General features: G+C 48.6%; 2 protein-coding genes across 2 annotated transcripts; one reads left to right on the top strand and one right to left on the bottom strand.

Annotated features, from left to right (window-relative positions):
- Window positions 1-2,133: 2,133 nt before the first annotated feature.
- rnf228 (ring finger protein 228) lies at window positions 2,134-5,819 on the bottom strand. The gene has a single exon (XM_076036854.1). It carries the CDS (start codon window positions 5,378-5,380, stop codon window positions 4,598-4,600), a length of 783 nt encoding a protein of 260 aa, XP_075892969.1. The 5' UTR covers window positions 5,381-5,819; the 3' UTR covers window positions 2,134-4,597.
- A 1,872-nt stretch (window positions 5,820-7,691) lies between these two features.
- sgpp2 (sphingosine-1-phosphate phosphatase 2) lies at window positions 7,692-18,623 on the top strand. Its single transcript, XM_076036853.1, has 5 exons — window positions 7,692-8,132; window positions 10,958-11,119; window positions 14,907-15,086; window positions 16,823-16,912; window positions 17,788-18,623. Exons 1-5 carry the CDS (start codon window positions 7,917-7,919, stop codon window positions 18,322-18,324), a joined length of 1,185 nt encoding a protein of 394 aa, XP_075892968.1. The 5' UTR covers window positions 7,692-7,916; the 3' UTR covers window positions 18,325-18,623.
- Window positions 18,624-18,646: the final 23 nt, after the last annotated feature.

Genomic DNA, 18,646 nt, shown 5'->3' with positions numbered 1-18,646 from the left:
TTTAGATCTTTTACAAAGCCAATAAACACAATTTTCAACCAGTTAGTTCATAATGACTCGAATTCATTACTTACAATGAAACATTTGTCAGACGATCTTAATCATACCCAACTTTTTTATTTATTTATTTATTTATTTATTTATTTGTTTATAACTTCTAACGTGGCTACCTTGACAAAAAAAAATAAATAATAAATAATAATTTTCACCGTAAATACGCACCACGGTATTGCTTGAGTCCGACGAACTCACAGCAGCAGGTCGGAAGGTCGGAAGTCTCTTGAAGATCTCTGACTGATGTTCTTCACCATCCGTCTTTCACGCTGACGGTCGTGACGATTTGAGAGTGTCAGCGATCTGATTGAAACTCAATATTAGAGCCAAGCACGCACACACACACACACACACACACACACACACACACACACACACACACACACACACACACACACACGCACGCACGCACACGCACACGACACAAGGGCCAAATGAAAAACAGAGGAAAGTCAGGATGTATATTTCAGGCCTTTTCTTTAAAGGCGACACAGAATCTGCGTGTCGAATCCATTACCGGAGGATGAAATTCAGAGTCAGAAACGTAGCTTGATGAGAAATAAATTAGGGCCTCGTTGCATCGCGCTGCTTTTACGTGCCGCGCATTCACAAACACTTTATTTGTCAAATCAATTAGTCACCACTGGTCACTATTACGGTAACAGTTTTGGGGGTGGGGGGGACAAAGGCAGAGCTGTGCGTATACGGAAACCGATTTGTGTTACAGCTCAGCAGCAGGAATTACAGCCGCAGGTTATTTTACATTTTTCTTTAAATGAACGGATACATCGAATACGTCATCATTTGCTTTTGAACGTATCAATAGAAACAAATAGCAAAAGTCATAAACTATGCAACCAAAAATAAAAATCTACTCGAGCAGTGCCTCGACTTTTGGCCTCATGAAGCCCTCGTTTTAAAACACATGCCGGAATTCGTCTGCTGGGCTAAACATTTAAAAACACATTTATAAACTCGCGTGGTGCTCTTAGAGGTTAAAAAAAATTAATCAAAGCATACATTCTGAGTTAGTTTTGAGAGAACGTGTTCTAATACATGTCTGCAGAACAATGTTTTCCTCTGAGAGCCTAAAAAAATAAATAATAAAGCTTCAAATGCAACATTGACACATAAGGCAAGTATACCATCGCAACCCTAAAGCCTCCATGCAGGTCCAAGGCTCTCACCTTTCTCGTAATTCAATCTTATTCACGTCGATTGACTTTATATGCTGTATGCGTTACTTTTAAGTGTGTCAGAACATAAAAACTAGTTCTAACCATTCACTACGAGACATCGTCATCATCATCATCATCATCATCATCGTTATTAATGTTTTCACAGGTGTAATTGCAATTTTGGCCATGACACAGAAGACTGGTGTTGCATTCTGCAGCACAGATTTGGGGAATTTGTTTACAGAGTAACGTGATGGCAAATCAGGGAGCAATAAACTGAACAACATTTTTAAACGGACAAAAAATTGTTTTCCTCAAACAAAGAGGGGCCTGAAAATGTGTCTTTTCTGCATAATTACATCTTGTTTTCAGTCTCTCCTTGAATTATGCATGGCTGAGATATCGGCCTTTTTTTTCTGTCTCCTTTATCTCACATGAACGCACGAGTCACCTTAAAGAAGAAAGTATGGACGTGGAGAGATGAAGAGTGAATGCGCATGTAGCACAATTTATCCTCCAGTAGGGGGCGTATTTGATGCACAGCAAGAGAGGAGCAGCAAGCGTCAGATGAGGAAATTAGATTGCTACAATTGGATTGTTATTAAACGACCAAAAGCCCCTGGCAGAGCTCACGAGCTGCGGTCACAGTTGATGTAGAGGGATAAAAAGGAAGCAGAAGGAAGTCATGTTCCGTCTTTCTGATAATGAGACGTGATGGCTCTATTGGAGCCTGGCATATATTATTAAAAGCTCATAGCGTTATAGACCGTGTATTGCAATGGTCGGGTACGATCTTGTGCACAGGCAAGGCAGGAAGATGGCAAAAAAAAATGAAATGAAATAAAATAAAATAAAATAAAATATATATTCCACCAGGCATGAGCGAAGACAAGGAAGGAAGTGGACAGGTATCCATGTTTCCTTTATTACTGAAATGTGTTTATGTTTGCAAAACAGCACACAAGGAACATTTCTCTGTGCAAATACATTTGGTACTTCAACGACAACCACGGATTCTCATAAAAACCAACAACATTTTTTGTTTTTAGGTCCTCTGAAATAAATACAGTGTTACATCAGTCAAAGGTAAAACCCCCATTTACTTGTGTCAAATAAGAGGGTGAAAGTGCATCATCTGACCACATGGAGTACAGTGGGGGATGAGTGGGGGTGGGGGGGGAACTGCAGGATGATTGAAGCAAGCATGAGGATCATGTATGACGGGTGGAACTTTTTTTCCCCCCCTCTTTTTATGAAACAATTTTCCTCCCTCTGCTTCGTAAAGCACAAGACGTCCCAGAATACGTCAGGGCTTGGTTTAAACCAGTTTGGTGTCTGAATCCTGCCGTCTACGGTAAACAGGTAGAGTTGGTCAAAACAAGGGTGGTGTGATACACATGCGCTACGGACCATCACACATTTGCCAAGCAGGAGGGTCACTGCCACCACCACGACGGTTTCCATTATTAGAAAGTAATAACTGTATAGACTGTAGCAACGACTACACACACACACACACACACGCACGCAAACACACAAAAGTCATTACCGGTTCACAGTGAGAGAGAGAGATAAAAACTGGGTGAGTTGATTGCACGGCGCTCTTTGAAGCTGATTTCACCGATAATTCAGTGGTTCTGTGTTGAGATGGAACACACTCGGGTATCATTTAGAGGGGAAAAAGCCAGCAGTGTAATTAGTTAAATCAAGTTCTAGCTGGGAATACTTTTCCACTGCTTGCATGAAGTTAACAAGCTTGGCTTATTTTCTTCCTTATATGGCTCTGGATTTATCAAAAATGCTAAGAATTGAGAACCTAGAACCAAGTGCATGATATTTGTGTGCAGTGCCCTGCACAGTGAGATGCAGACAGCTGGACATCTCATCATTTGTGGCTTTGGCGCTTTCAAAGGCCCAGTGCGTGCAATATGGCAGCACCTAGTGTTAAAAAAAAAGAATAATATTGCAGACAGTCCTAACATTAATCCCACATATCTCGTTTTGCGACGTCAGCGTCCAACTGAGGCACCCTTGAGCAGATCCGCCCGGCCTACTTCAGATATGTGGTGGTGTGCTATGGCCACCTCCATACAGGTTTGCCTGTCATGTCAAATATAAATGCTTATTATTGGCGCCTCCATCTACACTTACATAACCGTTCATGGTTGCATTCCATGCCAACAGAACACCTTCTACTTTCCTAAGTGGAATGTGGACACAGCTGGGGGTGAATTCTCATGGTCAACGTGTTTTTTTTTTTGTTGTTGTTTTTTTTAAATCTTACACTCTGGTCAAGGTAGATGCAAAAACCCTCACGCTAATGGGAGGGAGCTAATGCGGGGAGCAGCTTTAGGTTGAGAAAAAAACCCTGTTTTCAAACCACGAATGTGTGAGCGATGTGACAGAATGAAGAAAATCCCTGCCAGCTGGAGGCTAACTGTGACAGAAGGAGGCCTGTGCATGACGGTGACCATGATTACGTCGAGCTCTTGCTTCTTCTTTTTTTCTTTTTTTTGTCGTGACCAGGTGAGGCACACGAGTCAGGGGGTCGGCAGTGCGCCGTCCCCCTTTTAAAGTCACCAAAAACAAAAAAAAAAGGGGGGGGGAGAAGGATGTCCTCTCGAGAGCACAAAATAACCAAAGGTAGCATAAAACATCACAAGCCGGTTCTCCAGAATCTCTCCGAGGAGCCTGGTCGAGGTGCAGTTTTCATATATGCAGGGTAAGGAAACAGTGCCACCCTGTAGGTAAAGTTAAAGCACAAGGATTTTGTCCAGAAAAGGCTGAGAACACCCGTCCAGCAGCAGACTATTTACAGCTCCTCCATAACACCGTACAAACCTCCACTTTTCAGAAGCGAATGCTGCCGACTCTCTGTACACTATAGTGCTTAGATTAGATATAGGAGTGAATCGTCATGAACACTTACAATACAGTGAGAGGCAAAGTGGGGGGGATATGCATATTAATTGTCTAAGAGAAGTCGGTGGGGGGGAGGGGGGGGAAGAGAGGGGAGAAAGGCTTTAGAACCCTGGAAATGAGCACTTCAACATTCAGTCCTCCCAAACCCAGCAACGCTCCAACCCGACCCGGGACGTGGGTCCCGCAGTGGATTTCAAGTGCATAATTCAAGGAGAAGATTATCAAGGATCATGTCGGCCCTACACGGTGCTCTCCCCCTTCGACATGAAGGCCTTTGGGTGTTCGCTGTGGTGATAACAAGGCCATTCGGGCGAGGTTTGATTGCTAGAAAACACACACAAAATAGAAGAGAGCAGCGGGAAGGGGTGTGGGGGGGGGGGGAGGTGGGGGAGGCTATTTACATCCCATCGCGCAGCCCAAACAAGTACAACGTCCAGAGGGCGTCAGGCGTTTCTCCGGGAGTTACTGGTGGCCGACGCGCGGCCCGTCTCATGATCCGGTCTGTATTTGAGCCAGCAGATGAGCCACGTGACCACCACCGAGAACATGGCCAGGATGCTGGCCACCGACAGGCAAATGGGTCCCGCCGGCGAGGGCGGGATGCTGTGGCTGTGCACGAAGATCAGGCCCATGAACAGCAGCACCAGCATGGACAGGAAGGAGAAGATGACGCACACGCAGCCGGTGGTCAGCGCCACCCGCTTGCAGCTCTGGCAGCTGTCGTAGCGCACCGAGTCCTGCGAGAGCGTCGTGGCCGTGGACACGGTGGTCGACGGCGTCGCCTGGCTGCCGCTGGAGGTCGCCGACGCCGAGGCGGACGCCTCCTCGCGGCGGAGGGCGACCAGGGCCGGGTGCAGCGGCGGCGGGTAGGGCGGCAGAGCGTCCTGGGGCAGCGGATCCGAGTCGATGTAGAGCGGGAAGTCCTCCGTCACCTTGGTGTTGTTGGGCAGGTTCTGTATCCGGTAATCCGGCACGGGCGTGCGGTGGCGGCAGACGGGGCAGCTGATGCGCCATGGCCGCTCCTCGCGGAGGTGCAGCGTGTTGAGACACTCCTCGCAGAACGTGTGCAGGCACTCCAGGATCTTGGGCGCGCGGCGGTCAAGGTCGAAGTAGTTGTAGCAGATCTTGCACTCGTACTCCTCGTAGGGGAACGCCGAGGGGGCCCCGCCGGGGGGCTCCGCCGCGCTCGGTGCCAGCTCTACCTCTGCCATGTCATCTTTCGCCATTCACATTCTCCGGCGAGCACAAAGGGAGCTGGCAGACAGATGCTGATGACGGTGCACGTCTCTCCTCCCCCTCCTCCCTCTCCTCCTCCTCTCGCCCTCCTCGCTCCCCTCCCGGCTCATTGAAACGCAATCACCACCACCATCATCATCATCATCATCATCATCATCGCCATCACCTCGGCAGCAGCAGCAGCAGACTGTTAATCCCCGCAGCGTCCTCGCCGACTGATGGCTTCCCTCCCCCACTGGGAGCCTGCGACGATTCCCGGATAGATATTAAAATAAATAAATAAATAAATAAATAAATAAATAAATAAGCTTTGGTGCGAGGCAGTGTGGGAAATAGATGATGTAATGGCGGTGACTCCGGCGCGAGGAGCTCATCCATCCAGACTACCCGAGCATCCCACAAACCGGAAAGACAGGGAGGGAGGGAAGGGAGCGGGCGGGTGGAGAGGATGGGGGGGGGGGGCATTATGTGCTATGAGCGCGCAGGGAGCCGTTGTGACAGTCGTGCTCCAACCCATCTTACGCACAACAGCGCCAGACAACAGGAAGCGCCGGTTTGGTCAACTAACGGGGCGTCACTTCTGCTGTTTACTGTTACAGAGAGCACGAGCAAAATGAGCGAGACACAGAAACACGAGCTGCTGCTGGTGCTGCTGCTGCTGCTGCTGCTGGTGGAAACATGTTACAGTTACCACAGCTGACCAATCAACCTTGCATTGACTTTTGTCAGGTTCAAGTCCAACACAACCAGAAAAAAATATATAAATATATATTAGTGTAGTATGCCAAAGGAGGATGTTTTTGCTGAAATTCGCATTGTGGAATACAGGCAGAATGAAAGAGATATTACACTTTCAAACAATTTTCACTGTTTGTTTGTTTGTTTTTTTGTCCACTTGAGCTCATTGAACTGCAGGCAATTTTTTGTCATTTGCATTATTGTTTGGATATTTGAAAATAAAGCTCACCCATTCCCATACAAACCCATGCAACTTCAAACTTGAGGTAATACTTTTGTTTGACATATACATAAACTGACAAGGTCTCTCAGGGATTAAAAGGACTTTATCAACTGCTGGGCGTTCGTCTCTCTCTATCAATCTAAATGTATTTCTCCAGTAAACCATGCAATAAACTGGTACGGAATACCCAACAGCGTACGGCCATGAATAATTAATCACCCATTTTCCTCGTGACTGACACTGAGTGAGATATACAGTTCATTCTGGACAAGTCACCTATTGATCTTAAGTCTGACATACAAGACAAATAGCAAAGACAAAAAGCACCCACACCTTCAGGCAATAAGGAGTTACTGATTAACCAGACTTGCACTGCGGTGCTGCATGCTGCTGGTTGCCTATGACCTTTTTCCACTTGTGAATCCATCCAAACCTTCACCCACATTTGATCTAGCGAGTGTCTGAGCGATCTCTATACACTAATGAACCACGTTGAGGACGTGAGTGAATGACCGCGGTTCAAACCGGTCCATGATTTATAAAGAACTCACAGTGCGAGCTGTTTCTACTTCCTGTCCAAACACATACGGGCGCACAATCGTGGCTTAATAGCCTCATATCAGATAACCAAAATGAGAGTAAAATGTTGTCCTGGTTGCCTGGCCATGGTGGGGATGAGCAGTAAGACCTGGTCCAGACAGCTTCAGATGGCGGCGGGCCTCACAGAACTCTCTGATGGCCACAGACAACAATCCGACTGTCTTATTGGTCTGGATGTGGAGCCCAAATGCCACATTCTACAGAATGCTTACTGCAGCCTGCGTGGCCATGCAACATATAACATATTTGCCTATACTTAAGAGTTGAATTTTTAGATAACCTGCGACCAGCAGGAGAAAGGTCAGGTGTAATAATGTAATACTTATGCAAATCTGGTACACTAATGCCCAATTTATGTCTTTTTTTTTTTTTTTTACCAACTAACTGCCATACCTATCATTATTTTTATATATGTAAACCTGCTCATTCTGAAGCAACTACAGTGACTAAAGGTGTTTCTGGTTATTAAATGAGTTTTTAAATCTGGGTCCCATTCTCTTTTGGGGGCATCTGGGGGTTGATTGATCACTGCAAGCACGCAAAATGCCTTGTAAGCATAATTAACTCCAACATTAAACAGTCATCCAGACAGTTCCCATAAGAACATTACACACAATACGGCAGTACTTTATTGTCAGAACTCAGCATGTCCAACAATGGACTTTTGCCTCTATATGCTTCGACGTAAAATTATGCACGTGGTTCTGAGAGCGTCAGAACCACGCCACACCCAGCGGCGAGTGAACTATTGGGCGACCATCCAAGTCTCCACATAACACCTGCTCGCCCTGCCTTCCTGACACGCCCTCTGAGCGCACACCTTGTGTCTGGCGCATTGCGGGCGCACCAGTTGCCTTCCCCCCCACGCGGGTGACACTTTCTTTTAGTTTTTTAAAAATATATTTTTATTTTATTTTTCTCCCCCCCCCCCCGCCCCCAACCCCCGGAGTGATTCCTGCGCGGTCATGCGGGAGCTCCTCGCCTACTTACACGACCCGGAGCTGGTGGCCCGGTTCCAGAGGCGATGCGGACTCTTTCTGGTCGAACCCGCGCATCACGGAAGGACGAGCGAGCCGACAGGTACGGGGAGTGAGAAAGGACCCGCGCAGCTCAGGGCGAAGGCGAAGCAGCAGGACCAGAACTCAAACGTCACGCACGAGGCCAACGGATATGCAACGAACGTAAGTCATTTTAAAGATTAGAATTCTGGGAGTGCGCGAGAGGGCTACGAGCGCGAAAGACTAATATCCCCCCCCCCCCGGAAAACCAACTCTGAAACGTACCCGGGGATGTTTAGACATGTAAACAGTGTCTCGTCTTTCTGGCTTTGCCTGTCAAACACCTGGCGCGCACAGTGACCGACCGAGCGGGACGTCCATTATTGACATTCTTCTCTCCACGTAACACGCGAGGCCAGCAGTCTGTCTGTCTGTCTGTCTGTCTGTCCGTCCGTCCGGGCTGTTGACTGTTTGACTGAGTCAAGTGGAGACAGGGGTGGGATTCAGACACACAGCATGCTGGGCCTGCTGGAAGGTGGGTCAGCAGAGGAGCAGCCCTGGTTTCACAACAGTGGCAGGAAGAGGACGTGCACGTGGGAGGACTCCTTTTGTACTCATGTAAAAGGTTTTGTGCAGTGCACAAACCCTTTTTATTTTCTTGCATTTGCATAAATCAGTGACAAAAAGTGTACTGAGTGAAATCAAGCCATGAAATGCACAACTCAAATCTACAGTGTACATTAAATGAATGTTTTGCGCTCACAGATTAGAAAATATGTTGTTGTTGCAGTTGTGTAGTAATTTTCGTAAATTGTGCGTTAGGGATGTAATTTGTTTTTCAATCTGGGTCCCATTCCAAAGTACTCGGAGTACTTTTGTCTTAAAGTACAGAAAAATATTTGTCGCCAGTTGCTATTTTAGAATGTAACTCAGCTTTGTAAAGATGCTACTGTATGTGTTTGTGTGACTGGCTGTAAAAAAAAAAAAAAAAAAAAAAAGGGAGACACCAATAAAATTGTCACCCTTGTGAATAATTGACGTGGGCAATTTGGCATCGGATGGAGTGTCAAAAGTTTCCCACACGCATTTCACGTGAACTAGTTTGGGAATGAGGATCGTCAACATGAGTTTTGGCAACTCAATCTTTTGAATATTGTGTATGTTTGGGAATGTTTATGCGTTCATCAGAGGCACCCATGATTTGGGTTACGTCTTCATTTATAAAAACAAAAAAAAACCCACATTACTGCGAGCATTGAGAAATGCCTCGGCAGGCAGAGTTATTTTTTCTTCTATCTTCATTGTTTTGTACACTTGTGAATTCCTCTGCGTGCGCGTCTTCAAGTTGAACCGCTCTGACCAGGCGGAACAGGAAGGATGAACGTTGGCAGAGGCAGAAAGAGTCGGCTTGTCTGTCTTCAGGGACAAAAACAGGTCCCGCAGCCGCTGACGCTGCCAGCGGGCTGCTCAGCCGGCCCGGTGCACACGGCCGGACACGGTCGGCTGAGGTCTCCATCGGCAACCAGATTTGCAGCATATTTACATTCTGCCGTATCCATTATCGAAGGCAAACAGTTTAGTCATGCTGGACACACGGCGAGTGTGTGGTGATGATGAGGTCTGACTGGAGGTGGTTGGGAGACTGGAAGAGCAGACGGAGTACTTAAGAGACTACTTAAGGAATAAACTTTCTTTTGAGACACAGTCGTGTCAATAAAAGGTGCTTTTTACCAGGAGGAGGATTCGCAGGTTGGGAAATTACGAGAATTTCTTGAGCGAAACATCACAGTGGTCATGGGGCCTGAGAAGTGTCCTTTCTTGACTTGACCTTTTGTTTATAAGCAAGAAATAGCAGCAAGGAACATCTGAAAGTCCAAACAGTGTAGACTCAAAACCAAGAGCAGGTTTTACAACGGTGATATTAAGGCTGTCTTGCTGTGTGGCTCGGAGTGCCGGAGAGGAACAAAGCTGGATATGAGGAAGGTTGACATCTTCCACGACAGCTGTTTACGTAAAATCTGCAACATCTTTTGGCCAAATAAGATGTCAAATGAAGAACTTTAGAAGAAGACCGGCAGCTTGCATATGTCCCTTGGCTAAGATGGCTTGCTCAGGTGTTAAGGATGGCCAATGAAAGGCTACCCAAAGTTGCATTGAGATGGAGACTGATTGGGAAAAGAAAGAGAGGCAGAGCAAAGAACACCTGGTGGAGGACAGTGATGGAGCTGAAGGAGATGGGGTCTTTCCTGGGACCGAGCGCAGGCCAAAGCACGAGACGGTGTATGATCGCGGCCTTGTGTCCCAACCAGGACGGAGAGGAAATAAGTAAGAAGCAGGAAATAAATATCAATAAACGTAGGTTCAAAATGAGAGAGAGAGGCACGAATACACAAATAGAAAGAAGGAGCTGCAGTTAAACAGAGAATCAAACTAAACCAATCAGTGCATTGATCATAAAGATGAACTGTTCTGTTGAGGTCACTTGAGATTAAAGGAGTCTCGCTGAAGCGTTTTCAAAAAATATCCTCAGTATGACAGGCAGCCTGTTTGGGATATTGTTGCCACTGCAGTTCCCTGTGCTGTCATGCAAAGTAGGAATCACACTTGAATGCGTCTCATTTATTCTCCCATAAAGCTTGTTTAATCTGTAAACCAGGACATGGACTTCCTGGATCGGGTTATTCTGGGAGAAACGTTGGTATCTAAGGTGAATTCATCACAACACTGTCACTGCAGTCTCCAGTGCTGACTTCTATGTTACGGCAGCAGCCTGAACCAAAATCAACCAACCCGTTGAATGTAAATTGAAAATAAAACTACACCCCGAAAAAGCTGCTGGAAGATTCACTGTGTGTAGAAGAGTTTGTCTTGAAGGAATGAGTGTGACCATCACGAGGTCGTGTTGTGAGTCTATTTCTGTCTGTGTGTGTGTGTGTGTGTGTGTGTGTGTGTGTGTGTGTGTGTGTGTGTGTGTGTGTGTGTGTGTGTGTGTGTGTGTGTGTGTGTAGGACTGCTCCAGGCCTCGGTACGAGGTGAGGAACCGGCTCCTGCACGTCCTCTTCCTGCTCTCAGCAGGAATGGGCCACGAGATCTTCTACATCACCTGCCTGCCCAACATACAGTGGAACCTGGACCCGTTCCTGTGCCGACGTCTCGTCAACATGTGGACTGTGAGTCGGGGCGGGGAGGCGGGGGGACGGTGGGTGGGTGGGGCGAGGGGTAGTGCGAATGTCAGACGTCCTCTGCTGCAGGGCCCTGAGCTCAGACAATGCCGGCCCTTCTCCTTCTCCCGTCTCCTTCGCTTCACCTTTCAACCTCCTTTCATCCTCCTCCCCACCACCCCATTCACTGACCTGTCTCTGACACCATCGTGTCCATATATCCCCAGGCCAGAAGGGCTGCTAGAGGCCAGCCTGACCAGGGGCCCCCTTTGACATGGCCATGGGCCACACACACACACACACACACACACACACACACACACACACACACACACACACACACACACACACACACACACACACGAGGACACACCAGTGGGATACACAGAACCTCCCTGGACGAGATGTTTTTCCTGATGTCACCCACTTGCTCTGCTGTGACAAAACATGTGCACGGCAGCCATTGCTCGCCCTCGGTCACCCCCCCCCCCCCCAGCCACCTTCCCAAATCCCGAGCGTGTTAGCGGCAGCGTGTTTTTGTGGCCTTTGTGTCCCAGCCTTGGGCGCATGTTGGGTGCCCTGTGTCTGAACCCCTCGTTCGGGACCCTCAGGGGACACAGACGCCATTCTTCTGGCATCCTGGCTGCACCAGGCCCCTGTGTGAACTCCTCTAAAACACACATAAATACCAACACACACACACACACACACACACACACACAGAAGCATGCTTACTCTCCCCTCCTTGGCTGTCACCCTCCCTTCTGGTTAGACATTACCAGTGTCACCCTGTGTTCTCCTCCCAGCTCAGCGTTTTATTAGTACCATCAGCTCTCTCTCTCTCTCTCTCTCTCTCTCTCTCTCTCTCTCTCTCTCTCTCTCTCTCTCTCTCTCTCTCTCTCTCTCTCTCTCTCTCTCTCTCTCTCTCTCTCTCTCTCTCTCTCTCTCTCTCTCTCTCTCCAGGGCTCAGCAAGGGACCGCATGTTCGGCTCTCTCAGCCCGACGCGCAAAAGTTGCCGCTTAGGGCGGCCATAAAATTAGCACTTGTATGCAAATACATTACAGGCTCTCACACACACACACACACACACACACACACACACACACACACACACACGCGCACGCACGCACGCACGCACGCACACACGCACGCACGCACACTGTTGCCCACTGTGCTTAAAGTGTAACTTTAGCTGACTTTGGGAAAGTAGCCATATGGTCATGGACATCGTTGGCCTCGTGTTGTGGCATAAGGTTAAATGCAAATCACGCAGTGATGAACAAAATGGTGCAGTTTGTCCACTATTATGTTCAAGAATAGGAACAACTCTTAAGGTTGTGTAGACATTAATTTATTGTTGGACGTTAGATACACACACACACACACACACACACGCACACACACACACACGTCATCATGTTTACAGATCAAAGTCCAAAGCTTCTCTCTCTCTCTCTCTCTCTCTCTCTCTCTCTCAGACATGTCTTTAACTTTTCCCTTAATGTGACCCAGCTCTCTCTCTTTTTGTTGATGTGACTCACACAGCTCACACCACTGAGTCACCAACGCCAACTACACTGAAGCCCATTTAATAAGATTGTATTTATTCGGGTTCGAGTGCATAGGGTGGCACGATGCAAGTTCACGAACTGCACGTGTGAGTCAGGAGGCACAGCACAGTGTGCTGCCAGTCTTTGCCAATCTTTTATGTCTTTAATAGTCACAAAAGAAGTTGCTGTGCTGGTGATCGTTTCAGTTGGCACTCCACCAAAACCAGAGAAATGCTAAATTTGTCTCTGGCTTGGAATGTGATACTGTTGCAGATGCATGTCTCCATCCATCCATCCACTGTCACTACTGATCCTGCTCTCAGGGTTTGCTGAAGCCTATCCCACCCTGGCTAAGTCATTGGTCCATTGCCGGGCCAACACATAAAAAGTCAAACAACCTCCGGCCTGCACATCTAACAAAAAGCAAATGTTATGTTTGTCTTCCAGAGCTGTAAAGGTCTTGGCTGTGGTTTGGGGAAATGCAAATTGACGCCTTACATCAGAATAAGCATGAAAACATGGATTAAATGATCCCAATAAGCATGAAAACTGCACCTTTTTTTTTTTTATCGATCAATCATTATAACTGCAGTTCCAATGAAATGCGGCTCGGCTCAGCCTGGTCCTGCAGCTATTTGGGCGTGTGCGTGCACTGGTTAGACAAACACAGTGCGGGAGCTCATCCTTCCATCATGCAAGGTCTTTTGCTTCAGATGCTCCCCTCCCAGCCCCTATCACCAGCTTTAATTGGCTCCCGCCTTTCCATTCATTTTTTTGAGGATTAAGATTTGCGGCGAACCTCGTCTTGCTCTTAATTAGAAAAGTGCCCAGGTCTGATTTCCCACAGTGCAAAGTGGAAGAGCGCGCTGTTCTATTTCCAGCATTTCCTGCAACTTTTACGTGCGTTCTGCCAGTGGTTGGGGGGGGGGGCGGAAGGACTGTGTCCCCGTTTCAGCATCGGAAGCAGCAGCGAAAACTAAAGCCACATCTCCGTCTCGAGATTAACTTCCGCGTCACCTGAGACGCCCCGGAACGCTCTCCGCTCGGCAGCCCGGAGGAGGGAATCTCAAGTCTGCACCTGACCTTTCAAGGTTATTTTTGGATGTCATCATTCCCCTTCCTCAGAGCTCATACACGATCAAGCCGATGCGTTCAAGCCAAGCGCGACGTGCCGCGTCAACAGCCGCCAACGAGGAAAAAAACAAACAACAACAAAAAAAAAACAACCTCGTATCCGGCTGTGCCATGGTAACGAGCGTCTCCTGATTACAGCGTCAGCGGGGACGGTAATGACACGCTCTCGGTCCTCCCGGCCTTAAACACTCACATTAGTGTCCTGGTGCTCGCACTCTGTGCGCCGCCTCCCAGCGCCTCGCCAAGACAGCCGTTCATTAAATATACAAGGAAGAGCTTTAAATAAACCTGGAGCTGGAGCGGCGGCAGGGGCAGCGGCAGGAGCAGGAGCAGGGGCAGGCTGGGCCCTCCGCAGGCCGCCAGGGAGCTCGTGAAAGAGAATGGGCAGCACAATTGGAGCCGAACACGTGCACGCACGTGCACACACACACACACACACACACACACACACACACACGCACACACGCGCGCGCACAGCGATGCATCACAACTCGCACCGAGTGTGTCATTGTGTCAAGAGTGTTCAGGGGCCGACCTGCCAGCTGCAGACGCTGTGTCAGCACGTCCAGCCCTTCAGTTCTCACTCATCACCTTTTCTTTTTTTCACCCTTCTTCTTATGTGCAGCATGTGCACTCTGCACCAGAGTGGAATAACACACATCTTCCTTCCCCATTTCTTTCCCCTTCCCCTTTCCTTCAGTTCAGCGGAAAAGGCCATAAGTTATTCATGAGAGTGTGTGATTAGATCTCGTGCGCAGCCTCATCAGGAGCGTGCTTCCTCATTATTTCATTATCTTCCTCCCTCCATCCGTCTCTCATTTTTTATTTTTTTTTATTTATTTATTTATTTTTATTTATTTATTTTGCTCTGGCGGCCACGCAAAGCCTCACCGACTTCTTCTAATTCTGTCTGGTTTGCCGTTTTCAAAATGTCTCTTGATTGCAAAGTTTGTCTACTGAGCGTGAAGCCCAAATTAGAATCATCGCGCTAGCTAGCTGGACCTGGAGGTTGCAGTCATGTTTCAAATGATAGTCAAGTGTGCGTGAAAGTGCGTTGACCTGCAGAAACAGGTGCGAGCCACAGATGCGTGTCCTCTGTCCCCCCTGGCAGGTGGTGATGTACATCGGCCAGGCGTTGAAGGACGTGCTGAAGCTGCCCCGCCCTTCGTCGCCCCCAGTGGTCAAGCTGGAGACGCGCGTCGACGCCGAGTACGGCCTGCCGTCCACGCACGCCATGGCAGCCACCGCCATCTCCTTCACGCTCCTGTTCAGCGCCCCCTCCAGGATACAGGTGCGCATTGTGATCGCGGCGACGTTCTAAAACCGGCCGCTAAACGTTGCTTTCGGCGTTTGTGAAGTAGCTGTGATTTTTCTGTTCTTATTATGTAATTATTGCTCAGTCTTTTAATTGAAATGACTCCAGCCCTTGACTTGATAATGAAAGGTTACACTCCTCATTACAATATGATGAGCTCTGTTAACTGCAAACGGTTGCACTTGCACCCCAATGTCCATGGGAGTCCGTGCGATAAGTGGATGTTCTTCACCCGAGGTGTCTCGTTAGCGGTCCGGTGCGGCACCGCGCAAATTTAATTGCTTATGTGTGTCTGAAGTTGGTGCAAAATGAGCCGATTCAGTTCGTCGAAGGACATAAATGGCGGCAAAGTTTTGGGATGAGGGGGCGGGGCCGCAGCTGTCCATCACGGCATCGCGGCTGAGCCGTTGGACAATGGGCAGGGAGGGGCGGGTCCGGCAGTCGCCATCAGTCACCATCAGCGCCGCCCATCAGGCTGCTGTTTGGTCTCCTGATGGACTCGACTGAGTCAATGACTGTCAGTCCACCTCCGTCCCCGGCCCCGCCCCCTCCCGCCACCACCGCCGAGTCAATAAAGCGGTGAGCCGGGCCGAAATCGGGGGGGAGGGGGGGGGCCGTCTTAATCAAGCGCTGGTTTTTAACGAGTCGATGATAAATCCTGCGGCGAGCGCTTTACGGCCACCGCAGCTGTTCTGCCCGATTTGTGTCGCCCCCCCATCCCCCCCCCCCCCCCCACCACCACCGGCCGCTCGCTTTCATCTGCGGTGCTGCCGTTCTCAAGGTCAGCCTGCGTCGTCCCCAAAAACACAAAGACGCAGTACAGTAGGCGCACTCAGCTGCAGCCCGACAACAACCCCCCCCCACCCGCCTCTCCGAGGAGAAAGAGAAAGAGGCAGCATTGCTTGAGATGACTAGCACGCTGTTGCCGGGTCTGCTCAATAGCCACGAGGCCTCGGGGCAACTTGGCCAGTTCCCGGAGCAGGTCAGAGTTCACGACAGTCAATCACCGTGTGACCCCCCCCCCCCACACACACACTCACACACACACACACTCAGACACACACTCACACTCACACACCCTTCCCTCCTGTCCCCTGGCATCCATTGTGGCCATTCAAAAAAAAAAAAAGAAACTCCCTTCATGAACTACCAGTGAATAGGCTTCCAGCTGCAAAAGACAGGAAAAGACACAGGAAGAAAAAAAAAAGGCGAGGAGGAGGAGGAGGAGGAGACACAGGAGGGGAGGGAGCAGGAGGTAAATGAATACACGAGGCCTCTCTTCTCACTGTTATTGAAATGGAGGGGGGAACAAAACCCTGCCGCTGTAGGTAAAGGGAGGCCGGGCAAAGAGGATGGCGGGGGTGGGGTGGGGACAGTGGAATAATAAAAGAGTGGTGGCTTCATGACGGGCTGTACGTCGGCAGAATGGATAAGTGGCGGAGACGGAGGGGGCGACGGGCTTCTGACGGATGGATGAGCTGTTCAGGAACCAACACACGCGCCGCCGTCTTCCGCAGACATACGATGGGTCAACATGTGAGACACGACATTCTGCTCCGCTCACACCTGAGATCCGATCTTTAATCGTCTCGAGGGGGGGGGTGGGGGGGGGGTTATGGAGGTGGAGTGTCGGCGCCTGCTGCTGAGCTGCTGAGGTGTCAGTCACCTGCAGATGGTCAGCCTGTGTCTGCTTTTTTTCCTCTGACTTGCAGTTCCAGTTTGAGGTTGGGCTGCTGATAGCAGCGACTCTGTCCTCCCTGGTGTGTCTGAGCCGCCTCTACACTGGCATGCACTCCGTTTTGGTGAGCGAGTCCCTCTCTCTCTTTCACACACACACACAAATTATACAGCGTAAAACTTTTAAGGTCAACACCGCATCTATAATTCATATGTGTGTCTGTTCAAACTTTCTCGCGGAGGCTTTGATCTGGCACTTGTGGAGCACAATAAAACTTAAATTGAGAGGAATATAAGGAGGCCGTGTGCATTACAACACTTTTAACAGGGCAATCTGAACATGTTTCCCCACATAATATAACAAATATCACTGTTTGAGTTGAACAGAATAACCGCTGTGTTTGTGCTTCAAATGTTTGGCACAAGCTGGTGTCCCTTTAGCATAGCCAAGAGTCCAAAGGCACTAGCAGGCCTAGCTTCTTTGAAATGACCACACAAGATCCACCAACAGCTCAACAACAGCCAATAGAGTGTCACTGTGTCTGCTTTTTTATGGATGGCTTAGCGACACAATCCGCATTAAAAGCATAAAAAGCAAAATCGCATATGCTTCTTCATAGATAATTAGCAAAACAGCAAGCTAGCTTCACAGCTCTGCCAAGCAGGATGCTAATAAACACTGCATTTAGCTAAGTCACAAGACCCCAAGCCTCATAAAACAATCATAACTCAGTCTGTTGTTCTCTACAGAAGCGCATTGCATTCACCGGGTAAAAAAAATTCTCGTACTTACGAAATCTTTTCGTAAGTACCAGATCTCACAATTACAAGATAAGGTACCTAAATGTTTTTTGTGTTGTTTTTTAACCCAGTGAATGCCATGAACTTTCATAGTTCTCTTTTGCTTGTGCTGACTTTAAAAAAGAAAAAAGAAAAATGTGTGTTTTACTTCATTCAAGTTTGTGCCTGTGTTAATCGGTTACCTTTGCGCTGCTTCCAGGATGTGATCACTGGTGCTCTGCTCTCGGCGGCCATCTTGGGATTCACCTTCCCCTACTGGGAGACCATGGACCGCTTCCAGCTGACAAGCACCATCTCCCCCGCGGTGTGCTTTTCGTTGCCTCTGTTTCTCGGCTACGCATACCCCGAGTTGGACCACTACAGCACCACGCGGGGGGACACCATCACCATCTTGGGGGTGGGCGCCGGGTGTTCAGTGGGATACTGGGTGGAGGAGCGGCTGGGCCAGATACCTGCGGTACTGCCCGCGCCTCTGCCAGCCCTGACCGCGGACGCACTGGCTCGGGGCGTTGCTCGATTCTTCGTTGGGGTTCTGGTGCTGGTGGCCACCCGGCAGGTGGTGAAGACGTTGAGCCTGCACGTGTTGTACTCGTGGTACAAAGTGCCTAAAAGTGACACGGCGGCCAGGAGGAGGAAGGAGATTGAAGTGCCTTATAAATTTGCCACGTACTCATCTGTCGGATTCGTTAACGCCATGGTGGTCAACCGCGTATTCAAGCTACTGCCGTACCTATGACTGATTTAGTCATTGTCTGTGTATTAATTTTTTTTTTTTACGTGTTAACTTTATTCTAAAAGCTGAATGACGCCAAAGACAAAACTTTGAGCAGATAGCTTTATTTAATTCCCAGTGTCATCCTGTTGTGCTGTAGCTATGACAGATTGAATGTTCGGAAAGTGCTCATTCTCTGTGTATTACATGATTTTTTTTTTTTTTTTTTTAAATACATTGACTTTATTCTAACAGCTGTATGAAGCCAAAGACGAGACTTTGAGCCGAGAGTTTATTTTGCAAATAAAATGTTCATTACTTTACTTTCCAGTTTCATCCTGTTAAT

This window comes from Nelusetta ayraudi, unplaced genomic scaffold, assembly GCF_046127955.1.
Source record: "Nelusetta ayraudi isolate G7.1 ecotype Tasmania unplaced genomic scaffold, CSIRO-AGI_Nayr_v1 ptg000048l, whole genome shotgun sequence".
Classification (NCBI taxonomy): domain Eukaryota; kingdom Metazoa; phylum Chordata; class Actinopteri; order Tetraodontiformes; family Monacanthidae; genus Nelusetta; species Nelusetta ayraudi.
Note: the sequence above shows the minus strand (reverse complement) of the source record. Positions and strands in the feature narration are given on the sequence as shown.

Excerpts from the sequence above, each read along its gene's own strand:
- rnf228 (XM_076036854.1), bottom strand. The coding sequence starts at position 5,380 with ATGGCGAAAGATGACATGGCAGAGGTAGAGCTGGCACCGAGCGCGGCG.
- sgpp2 (XM_076036853.1), top strand. The coding sequence starts at position 7,917 with ATGCGGGAGCTCCTCGCCTACTTACACGACCCGGAGCTGGTGGCCCGG. Across the intron at positions 11,120-14,906 it reads GTCTCGTCAACATGTGGACT|GTGGTGATGTACATCGGCCA; the intron begins GTGAGTCGGGGC and ends CCCCCCTGGCAG. Across the intron at positions 16,913-17,787 it reads CTGGCATGCACTCCGTTTTG|GATGTGATCACTGGTGCTCT; the intron begins GTGAGCGAGTCC and ends CGCTGCTTCCAG.